We start from the raw sequence: 15,514 nt of genomic DNA, 5'->3' as shown, positions 1-15,514 counted from the left end.
AACAGATGAAAGAATTTTTTGAGATGAACTTGAATAAGGGTACCCCAATTGAAATTGTATGGGATGCGAGTAAAGCGTATATGAGAGGGGTACTCATTTATATGAATTCTAAACACAAACAGAATCGACAAAAGAAAAGATCCGAATTGGAAGTGGAAATAAAGAATAAGGAACAGTTACTCATTAAAAACCCAACAGATGAAAGAATATCTGGTGCTATAAAACTTTTGAAAGATCAATTTCAAATGCTCTTGGCGGAGCAAGCTGCAACAAATTTACAATATGCGAAACATAATACGTTTTGTAATGCTAATAAACCAGGAAGATGGTTGGCCTACACTTTAAGGAAGAAGCAGAGCTTGCGGACTATTGAGAGTATTGATATTGGAGGGAAAGAAATTTCTCAACAAAAATTGATTAAAGAAGTTTTTGTAGATTATTATACTAAATTATATGCTAAAGATGATATACAGAATGGACTTATAGAAAAATATCTAGAAGAGAAAAGAGTTTCAAAAATTACTAGCCAACAAAAAGAAAGATTGAACTATCCTATAACTGTTGAGGAAATAATCGCAGCAATTAAACAACTGAAAACAGTTAAAGCTCCTGGAACAGATGGATTGACTGCAGTATATTATAAAACTTTACAAGCAGAAATGGTGGAACAACTTAGAGATTTATTTTGCAATATACAACAAGGGGGTAAAATACCCCCATCATGGAAATCAGCATATATCACTTTGATACCAAAAGAACAAGTAGGTCCTAAAAAACCGGAAAATTATAGACCAATATCTCTTTTAAATAATGACTATAAAATTTATGCAAAAGTATTAGCCAACAGACTGATGCCAGTAATCCAAGAGGTGATTCACGATGACCAAGCGGGATTTATAGAAGGCAGATACATGAAGGATAATGTAAGGCAAGTTATAGACTTATTGGAATATCTTGAGAAGAATAAACAGATCTCTGCAGTGCTGGTTTTTTTGGATGCGGAGAAGGCCTTTGATAGAGTGGATTGGAATTTTCTACTAAAGACTTTAAGAAAAATGGGATTTGGAGACCAATTTATACAGGCGGTCTCAGCAATTTACCAAGAACAAAAGGCACAGATTATTATTAATGGAAGTTTGACATCAGAGTTTAATATTGAAAAAGGGACCAGACAAGGCTGTCCGTTATCCCCATTGTTATTTATTTTAGCATTAGAAGTCTTGTTGAACACAATACGGGATTCAAATAACTTGAAAGGTATAGTGATAAGGCAAGAGGATTACAGAATAAGGGCATTTGCAGATGATCTGGTTGTTACCCTAACACAGCCGATGGAATCAATAATCCAGATGAAAGACATTATACAAGATTATGGTATAGTATCAGGTTTTAGATTGAATCAGAAAAAAACTAAGATGATAGTTAAAAATATGACACAAGATCGACGACATGAACTTCAAAATAAGGCAGGTTTTGAGATTGTACCAAAGGTTAAATATCTAGGAGTTCAGGTTGTAGAATCAAATATTAAATTGTTTCAAAATAACTATGAAGTACTGTGGCGAGTTGTACAGAAAGATATGGAGATGTGGAAAAAACTGCAGCTGTCTTTACTTGGGAGAATAGCAGCAGTTAAGATGAACGTTTTGCCAAGATTTCTTTTCTTGTTTCAAATGATTCCGGTGCTTAAAAGTGATAAACAATTGAAAGCTTGGCAAACTGGAGTGAATAAGTTTGTTTGGAACGAGAAAAAACCGAGAGTGAAATTGAAAATTATGCAAGATGTTCCAGAAAGGGGAGGTCTTAAACTTCCAAACCTACAGTTATATTATGAAGCAGCAGCCTTAACCTCAGCAAGTGATTGGTTTGGAAGGAAAAAGACTGGAATACTGAATATAGAAAGTTTTGACCTTGAATTTGGATGGCATGCTTATTTATTCTATGACAACAAAGTGGATAAAGTATTCAAAAGCCATATACTTAGAGATTCTTTGATGAGAGTTTGGAAGAAGCACCGATTCAAATGGGATTATAAAATACCGCTATGGCTGGATCTTGGTCATATTATGTGGAATATAAATATAATGTCACTCGGGGGGTTTTTATACAAAGAGGTTCTTTTTACAGATGCGGGCAGATGGCAGTTGAAGACTTTACAGACACTGTTGGACGAAGGGATTAATTTAACTTGGTTTCAATATAATCAACTACAATTGAGATGGAAAGAGGACCAAAAAATTGGTATTATGTTGCATGAGGAAGAGCTGGTTAGACATATAAAAGAGAAAGGTCCAATGCATATTAAAAGACTTTATAATGTTTTGTTAGAAAGGGACTCAGAAACTGAACTAGTTAAAGACTGTATGATTAAGTGGGCACAAAATTTTGAAGAACCAGTGATGTTGGAAACATGGGAGAAAATTTGGGTTCAGAATGTTAAATTTACACAGTCGCAGAATTTGAGGGAAAATTTTTACAAAATGTTTTATAGATGGCATTTAGATCCTAAGAAATTGTCGTGTATGTACCCTAATGTTCAGCCAAAATGTTGGAGGTGTGATTGTACAGATGCTACATATTATCATATTTGGTGGACCTGTAAGAAAGTTAAGGCTTTTTGGATAAAAATTTGGTGGGTCATGCAGAATGTTTTGAAGAAAAAAATTCAATTTTCTCCACAATTGTTTCTTTTGGGTATAGTTAAGGGTTTTACAGTGGATGAAACAAAATTGATTTTGTATATGATTACAGCAGCGAGATTGTTGATAGGTAAATATTGGAAAAATGAAGCTTTGCCTACTGTTCAAGAATGGACTTTGAAGATGGCCAGTTTTGCTGAGATGGCGAAGATTTCAGCATATTTAAAAGACCGCTCGCAAGAGACTTATGAATGTGAATGGAAAAAGTGGATAGATTATGTGCAGAACAAATATCAAACTAGGAAGTATCAAATAGCTTTTCACTGAAAGTAGTATTATATTAAGATAGTATTATATTATGTTATAATATAATTATATGTTATATGGGAGGAGTTTGATCCTGTGACTCCCGAGGATGTGGACAGAGTTCTGGGTAAGATTAGTGCCGCCACGTGTTTATTGGACCCGTGCCCCTCCTGGTTGGTACTGGCCTCCCGGGAGGTTACACGAGGCTGGCTCCAGGGGATTATAGATGCTTCTCTGAGTGAGGGTGCCTTTCCTGCCGCCTTGAAAGAGGCGGTGGTGAGGCCCCTCCTCAAGAAGCCTTCCCTGGACCCGGCTGAATTAGCTAACTATCGTCCAGTCTCCAACCTTCGTTTTGTGGCGAAGGTTGTTGAGAGCGTGGTGGCACGACAACTTTCCCGACACCTGGATGAAGCTATCTATCTAGACCCGTACCAGTCGGGCTTCAGGCGGGGGTACAGCACAGAAACGGCATTGGTCGCGTTGGTGGATGATCTCTGGAGGGCTCGGGACAGGGGTTGCTCCTCTGTCCTAGTCCTATTAGATCTCTCAGCGGCTTTTGACACCATCGACCATGGTATCATGCTGCAGCGGTTGAGGGGGTTAGGAATAGGGGGCACCGTTTTGCGGTGGTTCTCCTCCTTCCTCTCCGACCGCTCGCAGTTTGTGTTGTCAGGGGGACAGAGGTCGACCTCGAGGCGTCTCACATGGGGGGTGCCGCAAGGGTCAGTCCTCTCGCCCCTCCTGTTCAATATTTATGTGAAGCCGCTGGGTGAGATCATCCATGGTTTTGGGGTGAAGTGCCATCTGTACGCTGATGATACTCAGCTGTACATCTCCACCCCAGACCACCCCAACGATGCCCTTGATGTGATGTCTCGCTGCCTGGAGGCCGTGCGGGTCTGGATGGGGAGGAACTTGCTCAGACTCAACCCCTCCAAGACCGAGTGGCTATGGCTTCCGGCGCCCCGATATAGTCAGCAGGTGCCATCACTGACTATTGGGGGTGAATCTCTGCCCCCCACAGAGAGGGCTCGCAATCTAGGTGTCCTTCTAGATGCACGGCTGTCTTTAGAAGAGCATATGACGGCCGTGGCCAGGGGGGGCCTTTTATCAGGTTCGCCTGATTCACCAGTTGCAGCCCTTTCTGGATCGGGACGCCCTACGCACGGTCACTCATGCCCTTGTTACTTCCCGGTTGGACTATTGTAATGCTCTCTACATGGGGCTCCCCTTGAAGAGCACTCGGAGGCTCCAACTGGTCCAGAATGCTGCCGCGCGGGTGGTTATGGGCACAACTCGTTGTGCCCATGTGACACCCCTCCTGCGCGAGCTGCACTGGCTCCCAGTGGTCTTCCGGGTGCGATTCAAGGTGTTAGTTACCACCTTTAAAGCACTCCATGGCACAGGACCCGGGTACCTCCGAGACCGTCTCCTGCCACCAATAGCCTCCCACCGACCAGTCCGTTCCCACAGGGAGGGTCTCCTCAGGGTGCCGTCAACCAAGTTATGTCGACTGGCGGCGCCCAGGGGGAGGGCCTTCTCTGTGGGAGCCCCATCCCTGTGGAACGAACTGCCCCCGGAAATTCGTAAGATCTCCGACCTCCGGGCGTTTCGCTGCTCACTGAAGACCCTATTATTCCGCCAGGCCGGACTAACAACACAATAGCTTTTAAATTGGGATATTTAAATTTATTGGGGTTTTAAATCTGAGCCACTTTATTTAATTATTTTAAATTTTATATTGTTGTTTTGTTTGTGTTTTTAAACAGGCTGTACACCGCCCTGAGTCCTTCGGGAGAAGGGCGGTATAGAAATAAAATTATTATTATTATTATTATTATTATTATTATTATTATTATTATTATTATTATTATTATTTTATATTAAGATAGAAATATTTGAACTATCTGAAGATGAAAAATGATATGGGGGTTGGGGGGGTTTTAGAGTTCAAGGTTTTTTTTATATAAAGGGGATAATGATGGGGTACATTCTATGGAAGTCCGGGGGGGAGGGGAGGGTTAGGGGGGGGCTAGGGGGGGTTTGGGGAGGTTGGGGTGGGTTAGGGGGGGTGAAAATGGGGTGAAAATGTAATGGTAAAACTTTTACAATAAAAAAAAAAAAAGAAAGAAAGGGCCGCAACTGGCGAATCAGGCGAACCTGATAAAAGGTCCCCCTGGTAACAGCCGTCAGATGTTCCTCCAAAGACAGATGCCTATCCAGGAGGACTCCCAGATTGCGAGCCCTTTCAGTGGGGGCCAAAGACTCGCCCCCAATAGTCAGCGATGGAGTCAACTGACTATATCGGGATGCCGGGAGCCACAGCCACTCAGTCTTGGAAGGGTTGAGCCTGAGCCTGTTCCTCCCCATCCAGATCCGCACAGCCTCCAGGCACTGGGACATCACTTCAAGGGCATCGTTGGGGTGGCCTGGGGTGGAGATGTACAGCTGGGTGTCATCAGCGTACTGGTGGTATCTCACCCCAAAGCCACGGATGATCTCGCCCAGCGGCTTCACATAAATGTTGAACAGAAGGGGCGAGAGGACTGATCCCTGCGGCACTCCACAGACGAGAGGCCTCGAGGTCGACCTCTGCCCCCCTGTCAACACAGACTGCGACTGGTCAGAGAGAAAGGAGGAGAACCACCGCAACACAGTGCCTCCCACCCCCAACTCTTCCAACTCTTCCATGTAGATGCAGTTCCATTGAGTACCATTTCTGGTCAGCCAGTTACGAATCTATCTGATGGTGATGCTGTCTAACTCACATTTTTGGCAGAATTAGTAGTCATAATTTTTACAGTTACAGAGTTAGTAACTGTAATTTTCCCACCAACCAAACTGTTCCTCAGACTTATTCTTGTTCAGAAAGGCTGCACCTGCTGTCACCACCAAAACCACCTGCAGCCCAGGGAGAATAGATTTATAGAAAGAGCTGGTCTGCAAATTCTCCGGGAGAAAGCAGGTACGCGGGGCCTTCTCTCTGTCAGACGGTCTCCTGGAGGAGAGGCTCATTTGAGGGAGCAAAGCAGGGGCAGCACTGGGCAGAGAGAAAAAGGCTGCGCCAAGCCTGACCCCTCAGCGCCCACCGGTCCCTCCCATCCAAGGTGTGGGGGCGCTCACAGGTGGAGCCGAGGCAGCCTCAGGGGCGGCCGTTCCTGCCTTCCTCTCCTCTGCTTCAATACCAGATCCCTGCACCTCCGGGCCTTGTTTTTCACCGAGACTGGGCCGGGCCGCCCTCCTGGAAAGGACGCCTTTAACTAGGACTCGGCCTGCCCGCGGCTTCCGCCAGCCCCAGCTCCTCGCGCGCCTCCTCCAGCCGGCTTGCGGGGCGTCGTGGCGCTGGCATCCGGGCTCTCCGGTCCCGCGTTCTTCCAGCCTGGCCCCGGCCGCGCCTGACCTTTCCCCGAAGGAGCCGCGCAGGATCCGGCTTCCACCGGCCACGTCCCGGCTGCTGCTGCCGCGGCGCCTGAGCCGACCTAAGGGGTCGAGCACGCGCGGCCGGGGCCTTAGGCGGGGACGCCGACCTCTGGCCTCGTCTCCGCCGTCCGCCCAGGACGAGGCTCTCAAGCGCCGTCTCTCCGCGGGCGGGAGGAGCCGGGGCCGGGGGGCAGGCGTCGGGGGGACGCAATCCCGCCGCTTGTGCCGGGGAAAAGGCGCGAGCCAGCGGGGGGTTTGGTGGGGCGGCCGGGCTCTCCGTCGGAAGAGGCGCTGGGTCCGCTTTGCCGGCAGCCCCCAGCTGCTCTCGCGGCCCCGCTCGGTCCCCCGCGGCGGAGGGGCCCCTTCTGGGCCGGCGGGAGATAAGCGCGCATTTCTGAGCAGCGAGCACGCCTTGCCGGCGCCAGCATCTTCCTTCCCGTTCCGGAGAGCGCGGAGACCAGGCTCGGTCCTGATGCGGCCGGCCCCGAGCGAGAAGGATGGAGAGCGCCCGGGGCCCCTTGCTCGCCCGCACCCCGCCCAGGCCGGCCCGCCGCCTCGGAGCAGACGCGGGAGCCCCTAACCCTAACCCTCTCTGGCGCGGCTCCGGGCCACCGGCTCGGCGGGAGCGACTGTGGCGCCAGCGAGCGCCGGGCGGCTCTCCCCCCGAAGGCTCCGCCGCGGGCCCGCCGGACTCACCTGTCACCACCACCGCTTTGCCCCCGGTGGGGATCCGCTTCCGCCGGGCGCTGCTGGCCGAGACGAGCCAGCAGGCAGCCCCCGTGAGGGCGGCGCTGAGCGGCAGCGGCAGGACGGCCTGGCCCAGCGCCTGCAGGACGGCCAGCAGCCCGACCCGCAGCAGCAGCAGCCGGCTCAGCAACAGGTCCGCGCGCAGGAGGCGCAGCGCCAGGCTGCCCAGGAAGAGCAGCCACACCGAGAGGCTGCACGCCCAGCCCAGCTCCATGCGGGGCAGGGCGGGAGGAGGGACCGGGAGGCCGGGGCTGCGCCAGAGGCAAGCGGCCACTCGGGCGGCGGCGAACAAAAGGCAGGCGGCGGCCGCGCCGGGGTGTCCCGAGCGCGCCTCGGCCGGCGGAGTGAGGAGGGAAGCGCCACAGGAGTTGTAAAAAAGAGGCGGAGGGCGGAGCTGCCCTGCCTTGCTGCCAATGGGAGAAGTTGAAGGCCTCTCCGGGTGGGGGACGCAGAAGGACCCGGGCCCCGCCGAGGGCGCAGGGGTTCGGCGGCTGCCCTCGAGGGCTCCCCGCCGCCCGGGAAGCGCTGCGCCTCAGGAGCCGCAAGAAGGCCGGGCGCAGCGGAAGGGCCAGTCGGGCCTTCGCCTCCTCTGCGACGGGCAGGGAGGGCGAGGAGGCCGGCCTCGTCTTTACGGTTCTTGTATGCGCGAGTGGAATTGCGAAAAGTGCCCCCCCCCCCAAGGCCGAGCGGCCCTCAAGTGAGTCGCAGGCCCCTTTCGCTCGTCCCTTGTGAAGGAGGCTCTCTGGGGAGGCACAAGGGCTGAGCAGGAGGGAGCCCAAAGGCAGCAGCCCCTCTTCCCTGCATTAATGGGGGGAGGGGGAAGCTGTAGGCCAGGGGCTGATGGGTTAGTTGTGCCAGACACAGCCCCCCTCCCCCAACAGCCCACTCGGGGATGCCTTCCCTGCATTCCCACTGGTGTCTTGAGGCACTTCTTCCCCGGGAAGGGGGACGGAGCCCCAGCCTTAGCAGAGGGCCTTCATGGGGAAGGGCAGTGCTCCCAAAAGGAAGACCAAGTCTTTTCCCCCTCGAGCATTTTCGGTCCGATCTGAGCAGTGTTCAAGCCCTGCTCTCCTCCTTCCCCTCTGCCTGTGGGTGGCCGGAGGGGCCCCTAACAGCAGCTGGCCTAAGGAGGCCTTTGTTCAGCAGCTGCACTATTTGCCCCTCCTGCACACGGGAGTGGCAGCTGCTGCCTTCCCACAACCAGGGCTCGGGCCTCCCAAGAGACAGGCAGCTCAACCCCCAGGGAAGCGATCCTTGCTGGCCTCCGTGCTGTGACTGAAGCTGCCAGAAAATGCACAAGGGTGAAACCGCAGCTATTCTCTGCTTTCCATTTAGATCTGTCTGTCCAAAGAAGAACATCCTGGGACAGTAATTAACAGGTAAATATTAAAATATTGCAGAAGGATCCAGTGACAATTGCAGAACGCCACGTCTGAGATCGCCATTGGTTCCTGCGCTGCCCTCACCAACTGGATCTTGGATCCAGAGGTTCAGCCTTCATGGATCTGGTTCCTCTTGATAGCAAAGAGGGGAAAGAACCACTTGCGCCTTGTCAGGCTGATCAACTTCTATGCTTTCTCTAGGTCCCTCCCCACACAGCCACTTGATAGTAATCCTTGCGCTTCCTGCCTGGTACTATCTGGCATTGATAGACCCTGGGCAGCTGCCCAGCCCAACCTGAGTATTTCACCCCTCTGGCCGAAAATGCCACTTAACTGTGTTGGAGGTTTCAGAAAGAGGATGCTGCTTATGAGATGTTCTATCTCCCACTACCGATATCGGGCACAAGTGCTGCAAACAATTTTCTCTTCCCTAATTTCTCCCATGGTTTGAGGCGGAGTCTGAGTCTAATTACTCCTGGAGCAAGCTCTCCAACTGCCTTTGTGCAGAATGGCCCAAAGGGGGAGATCTTATCATCATGCCATCACTGATGTCTATTCTTTCCTTACAGGTAAATGCTTAAAATCAACATTCAATAAATAAAAATGTTGGCCTGTTGTCAGTTGTAAGGATCAAACAACTTGCATGGGGAGGCTCCTACCTGAAGGGCACGATGCCAGGGCCAGGAGTTACCCTAGAAGAAACTCCAAGCAAGAGTGGGCAACGAGACAGGCTTCTCTGAGTCTCACCAATTGCACATCACATCACAGAGAAGGGTTTCTCCAGAAAATCTAGCACTTGCAGGAAATGGGGGCCCTTCTGCTCATGGATCCCCCAAACTGTTTTCTACTTTGTAGGTCCAAACCAGCACTTGAAACCTGCCAGTAATGGTGATAATGGGGGTTTGCAGCTTCTTCTATCTGGCCCCTTTGAAGGCTGAGCAGCAACTTTCTGAGATAGCCAGATCTCTCCAGTGGTTTCTTGTAACAAGCAATGTGGGAGATGAAACAACTCTGAAATGCCAGAGGACAACAACCGAGATGTCGAGTCTTCCTGTTGGAATGGCCACAAAACAGGACCATCTGCGCACCTCACGGCCAGATGGTCCAGAACAGTGCCATGATAAACAGTGCCATGCACTAAAAAGGGGCTCAGAGGCCCGGCAGAAACAAGCAGAATACAGCCCTTTGGGCCAGTTGCCAACCAAAACAATTCTGGGCAAATAGCGCCATTTCCACCTCAGAACAGTATTAAAGCAGACTGAAATTTAGGCAGATGACACTGTCATCATGGCGGGAAAGTGGATTGATGTACTTCTACTTAAGAACAGAACATGGCTCAGTGCAATCTGCATGTTATCCAGTCCAGTCTGACTCTCGGCAATTCTATGGGTCTGGTCTCTGCACATCTTCCGATCTTGCACTGCTTCTTTGTTGTTCTGTGCGCTGGCTGGTGTCAGCTTTGATAGTGTCCAGCCACCGTGTTCTTGGCGGCCTGATTTCCTTTTACCACTAACTATTCCAAATCTGCATAATACCGTTCTTTAAGGTCTTACCATTCTCATTGCAGCCTATTCTAGGAAGAGCCATGGAAACCCTTGGGAGCCTCCCTGGCTCTGACCACATAGAGAGCTTTGGGAGAAAAAGGCTCCACCACCCAAATCTTGCCTCTCCAAAGATTATCAGATGCCACTGACTATAGAATTCAAATTTGAGCCTTTTTCAAAAGGCTGAAACATGATCCAAGGTGCCTCAGTCTAGAATTCAAGTCAGAATGAATAAAGGGTTCACCCAAACTGCCTCCAGATAAAGGCAGTTCCTGACTACCCAAAGAAGGTCCACCACTAATGATGAAGGCTGAAGCCCACAAGCAAAACTGGAGACTCATCCAAAATGTAGGACACAACTTCTTACTAATTTACTATGTAAGAACAGGAAATATGCATAGGTGGAAGCCCTGGAGCTAACACATAAATGGGATGAGATTAGTGTATTCTGCAGTAGCTGATCTTTATCATCAGCTGATTTACATCTGCACTAAAAGCAACTCATCGGTGCCTCCCCCTTGAGTCACACGATGTGTGTTTTGTGTTCCTAGAATGATTTATTGCTGTGCCCAGGGACGCTCTGACCTGCCTGCTGAGAAAAATGGCTCCTCCATTTTGGAGGAAATTAGGACCTTAAAATGGGCCACAGTATGCCACTACATTGCTTCAGCTCTTTTCCCAGCCACATGTCTAGTCTTACAAAGAGAAGGACCAGGGCTGACTTGATAGCAGAGCTCTTAATATCTGAGTGGCTGCCACAGAGGACCCGGTTTGTGGGGGCAATAAACTGACTTTGTATAAAAAAGAACACCACTGGGGGGGGGGGCAGAAGCCCTACTAAGCAGGTATATACAAAAGTATGAAGGCTATTGCTTAATGCATTGTTGTCACTGCCCTGAGTCTCCGGAAAAGGGCAGCATATAAATCGAACCAATAAATAAAGAGGAGGGGAGGTCGACCTCTTCTCCAAAGCTCCCCCCCCCCAGGGCAGGACAAGAAGTAACAGATGGAAACTTGCCAGTGAGAGATCCAACCTAGAACTAAGGAGAAATTTTCTGACAGGGAGAACAATTAATCAGTGGAACAACTGGCCTCTGGAAGTTGTGGGTGTCCATCACTGGAGGTTTGCAAGAAGAGATTTGCCTGAAATGGTATAGGGTTTCCTACTTGAGCAGGAGGTCAGACTAGAAGACCTCCAACTCTGTTTTTCTATGTTATTTTATGTAATTTTAGAATTCAACATATTGCAAGCAGTGGGAACTGAAGGTAGTTTCAAGAGATACAATTTCAGTAAGTAAATGAAAAACAGTGGGAAGGATTTCAAAGATGGAAATTTTGAAGTGATAAATAGTTCAGCAGGATTGGAAATTTTTAAAAATCAGATAATTAAGATCCAAATAATATCAAAGAGGAAAAAATGGGAGACAGCTGATGAAACTGACATTATTGTATAAATAATTCACTAAGAAACAGAAACAAAAGGGATAAGTTTAAAAAACGGAGAGCAGAGAGCAGATTAGCAAAAGCAGATAATTGAAAGATATCTTGAATCTGACAAGATGGCATCATCATGAACGGGCAGAGGGTTGCAAAAGAGAAATGCAAATCAACATTGTTGAGGAAATGGTGAGAGAAACACTTAGCTGCCCTGAATCAAGTTCTCAGGACCAGACCGAGAGTTAAAGGAACTGGCAGATGTCATTACGGTATTAGAATTCTTAAAAATATATATTATTGCTTTCTCTGACAAGGTGACTAGGCATTTGATAAAGTAGATCACACCATCTTGATAAAGTGGAATAATATGGTATGAACAGTCTCACTACCAGATGAATTTACAGTTGGACTGAACAACCATAGTCAGTATGTGGCCCTTTATGGGTCCATGTCCACATGGAGGAAAGTATGCCCTGGCACTCTGTGGATTACTGTATTGGGCCCTGTGTGTGGCAGAAAAATCTGGATGCCCAGATAACAAAAACAATTGGGACCTGCCTTGGCAGTATTACTTGTGAGAGAGCCCTGGTGTCCTAACAGAGCGGAGGTGTGTTGTAGTGGCCGAAAGAACCGATGCAGTTTTAGATGCAGCAACAGAGATATAGTGTCAAGTTCACAGAAGTTGGTAACTTGGATATTGTGTCCAGTTTTGCTTGTACAGTATAAGAAGGATGCTGAGGAACTGGAACAAGTGCTGAGAACAGCAACAAAAATGGGTGACCACCTTGGAGTCGAAATCCCAAGAAGAGGAGGAATTGGATGCCAGCTGAGCGGAAGCACGAAGGCATCCCGAAAGACTGGAAGGGCTGTTGCTGGGAAGAGGAAATGGACTTTTCTCCAGGGCAGATAAGGACAGCAAGTCTCTGCCATGCGCTGGGTAGTGGCGTGGCTCGGCCACTGCAGCCAACCGAGGCTTCAGAGATGAGTTGGCCACGAGTTCTGTCGAGAACCAGCCTGCTTGTCTATGGAGGTTCTCAATCCTCCAGGCCAGGGTTGTCCCAAAAGGCAACTGGACTTTCTTGGTTTTTTCTCTGAAAACATTTAGCTTCTCATCCAAGAGGCTTCTTCAGTTCTGAAGTGAAACATTTTCAGAGAAAAAACCAAGAAAGCCCAGTTGCCTTTTGGAAAAAGCACTTTTGGGACAACACCTCTGCTTTTTTCTGACCTCTTCCTCTTCCACTTGAGCTGGGCCGGTTGGCTGGCTAGGACTTTCCTGCAGCAGCAGGCCTACTGGGATGAAGTTCTTTGTCTCCTGTAGAGGGTGGGGGCTCCTTGGAGGAAACCTCTCCCATCCCCTGCTCTTTGGCCCAGATCAGTGTGTTGTGTGTGAAGAGGGGCACTGCCATTCATCACTCCACAATGCACACAGCCTTGCCCACAATTATCACTTGGGAATTCACCTTTGGCCTCCCCGCCATCCCCAGCCAGATTGCAATCTTTCTGTTTTTAATGGCAACGGGAAACAACTATTTACTTTTTTATTAGCAATAAAATAAAACTGTAAAATGTAATTTTGTACGGAGCAAATGCCAATTGCATAGACAAGGAAATAAACTTTATAGGTTGCAAAAAGCTCTTTTAAGGTGGAACAGCCCAAGGCCCCCCAAATGGTATCAAAGCCGCCAGGCAGGGAGGGGAAGAGAACCACAAGTCATCTTGGAGGGAAACGAGGGAAAGGGGAGAGCCAGACCTTGCCTTGGATGAATGCAGGGAAATTTGGACAGCAGGTCATGGCTAGAAATCTGAAGGGAACAAGCCGGGAGAGGAGAATGTGAAGGCAGAAGGCTGAAAGTGCCAGCTCAAGGCCACCTTGTGAGGAGGAGCAAAAGGCTGAGTGGGCAGCTGAGAGGGAGGAGACCAAGTTGTAGTCTTGGCGTTTTGGAGGACTAAGAAGCAGGGAACCCAAAGCCCAGCATGGCTCAGGTGGAAGGAAAGGAAAGGTTATGGTTATTCCCCAGATGGCTGAGAAAAAGGAGGCAGCCCAGATCAGGACTGATAAGGGTGGAGCCAGAGCCCACATCACCACCTGGCATGGATTGGGCTCTTCAAGGTCAGCAGAAGTTGTGCTTGAAGGAGCTGGCAAAAGAAGGTGCCTGCAGGGGGGAGAAGAAGAGAACCCCAATATTCAGAAAGGAGAAGCGATGGTTTCCTGTCTGTACTGGGCAAGGCACTGCCTGGGAGCATTTAGAGAAGAAAGCTTCCATTGCCAGCAGTTTGAAGTTTTCTCTTTTGATGGCTGGCAGGATGACTTGCTTATAGATCAGGAGAGAGTTATGGATGTAGCATATCTTGAACTCCGTGTAAACCAAACCTCACAATATCCAGACCAATAAACTTAGGCTGGGCAGTAGCGCAATGTGGTCGATTTGCAACTGCACCCAAATGGTTTTACATCAACCCAAGGAAAGTTCCAAGTAGGGCTTCCCAGAGTTGCAATTTGGCATGTTTTAAACACCTTTTTTGATAGAGTTATTAGCTCAGGAACCAAGCGTCTGAATCTCGCAAAGTCCATGACCTCAAATATTCTTCATAAAATAGTGAATGTAAGATAAATTATCCTACTGTTAAATTATCCTATCCTAAATGAACTCACAGTTGGCTTAATGACTGAACTCAGGAGGGTTCATTAATGGCTTATAGGGAAGCCTTAGATGCCAGAAGGCTGGATGAGAGTCTCTCAAACCATGACTACCATCGGCTTAACAACAGAAGCTGTACGAAAGATTCCCAAATCATGGCCATGCTCCTTAATGGGGAGGAATTCTTTCAGAGCTGGTGCAGAAACTGTTTTTGAATGAACAATAATTTGGTCTTACTGGGATTCAGCTTCAGTCTGTTTTTTCCTTCCAAATCTGCAAAGCATCCAGGATTGGGCAAGAACCAGCTAAGTCTGGAGTAGAGGTAAATATAATTCATGATAGCAATAGCACTTAGACTTATATACTGCTTCACAGTGCTCTCTAAGCTGCTTACAGAGTCAGTATATTGCCCGGAACAATCTGGGTCCATCATCAGCACATTGACGTTACCCACTCTGAACTGATAAACGACCCTTCCTTCTTGCTGGATATAAATGTTAAACAATAAGGGAGAGAGAGCGGATCTTGTGGTACCCCATATTGGATCAACCAACAGATAGATTTTTCCTCCCTCTGTAACTGAAGCACAGCTATGATCACACGGTATCTGCAAATGCTAACCCTGCAAGTGACCTACAAAGTTGCAGAATACAGAGTAATAGGGTTGGAAAGGACCCTGGAGATCCTCCTAATCCAGCCCCCTGCTGAAGCAGGATGCCCTGTAGCAGAGGTGTAAAACACAATTTCAGTGAGGGCCGCATCAGGGTTGAATTTGATCAGGTGTGGGGGGGAGGCTGGGGGGCGTGGCCAACTCAACATCACTTCTGTCAGGGCACCTGTGGTGGCCGGGGGGGGGGGGGGGGCTGGGGGGATCCATTGTCTCCAGCGGAGGAAGGTGAGACCAGGGAGAGTGCCAAATCCTTGTCCTCCAGAGGAGCCTTGCTGGTGGCCAAGTCCTAAGGGAGGATTTTCCTTCCTTCCTTTTCCTTCCCTCTTCATTCTCCTTTCTTCCCATCTTTCTTCCCTTCTTTTTCTTTTTCTTTCCTCTTTCCTGTCCCTTCTCGGATGCTCAAATGCAAAAGGGGAAACATTTTTCCTTTTGTTTTGTTTTGTTTCTGCTTTGGTTTGCTAGCCCTCTGCCAGCAAAAATGGAGTCTCAATAACCCCCACCCCCACCCCCACCCCAAGCTCCATTTTTACTGGCAGAGGGCTGCAGGAGGCTGTCCAAGCTGAAAATGGGGCCTGGAAGGGCCAACTTCATTTTTGCTGGCAGAGGCACCGCAGGCTGGTCCTTTGCTGTTTCCAGGGCAGCCTTGTGGGCCGGATGCAGCCTGGGGGGCTTGAGTTGACACCCCTGCCCTATCCCATTTCAAACAAATGGCTGTCCAGTCTCTTCTTAA

General features: G+C 49.0%; 1 protein-coding gene across 1 annotated transcript in view; it reads right to left on the bottom strand.

The window, feature by feature from the left end:
* HSD11B2 (hydroxysteroid 11-beta dehydrogenase 2) overlaps window positions 1-7,326 on the bottom strand; it is a 29,848-nt gene extending 22,522 nt beyond the window's left edge. Inside the window, exon 1 of the mRNA XM_070953172.1 lies at window positions 7,062-7,326. Within this exon, the coding sequence (XP_070809273.1) occupies window positions 7,062-7,326 (265 nt within the window). The remainder of the gene's footprint in view (window positions 1-7,061) is intronic.
* Window positions 7,327-15,514: the final 8,188 nt, after the last annotated feature.

Source organism: Pituophis catenifer, unplaced genomic scaffold, assembly GCF_029215685.1.
Source record: "Pituophis catenifer annectens isolate HBS135680 unplaced genomic scaffold, rPitCat1.0.hap2 SCAF_13, whole genome shotgun sequence".
Classification (NCBI taxonomy): Eukaryota; Metazoa; Chordata; class Lepidosauria; order Squamata; family Colubridae; genus Pituophis; species Pituophis catenifer.
Note: the sequence above shows the minus strand (reverse complement) of the source record. Positions and strands in the feature narration are given on the sequence as shown.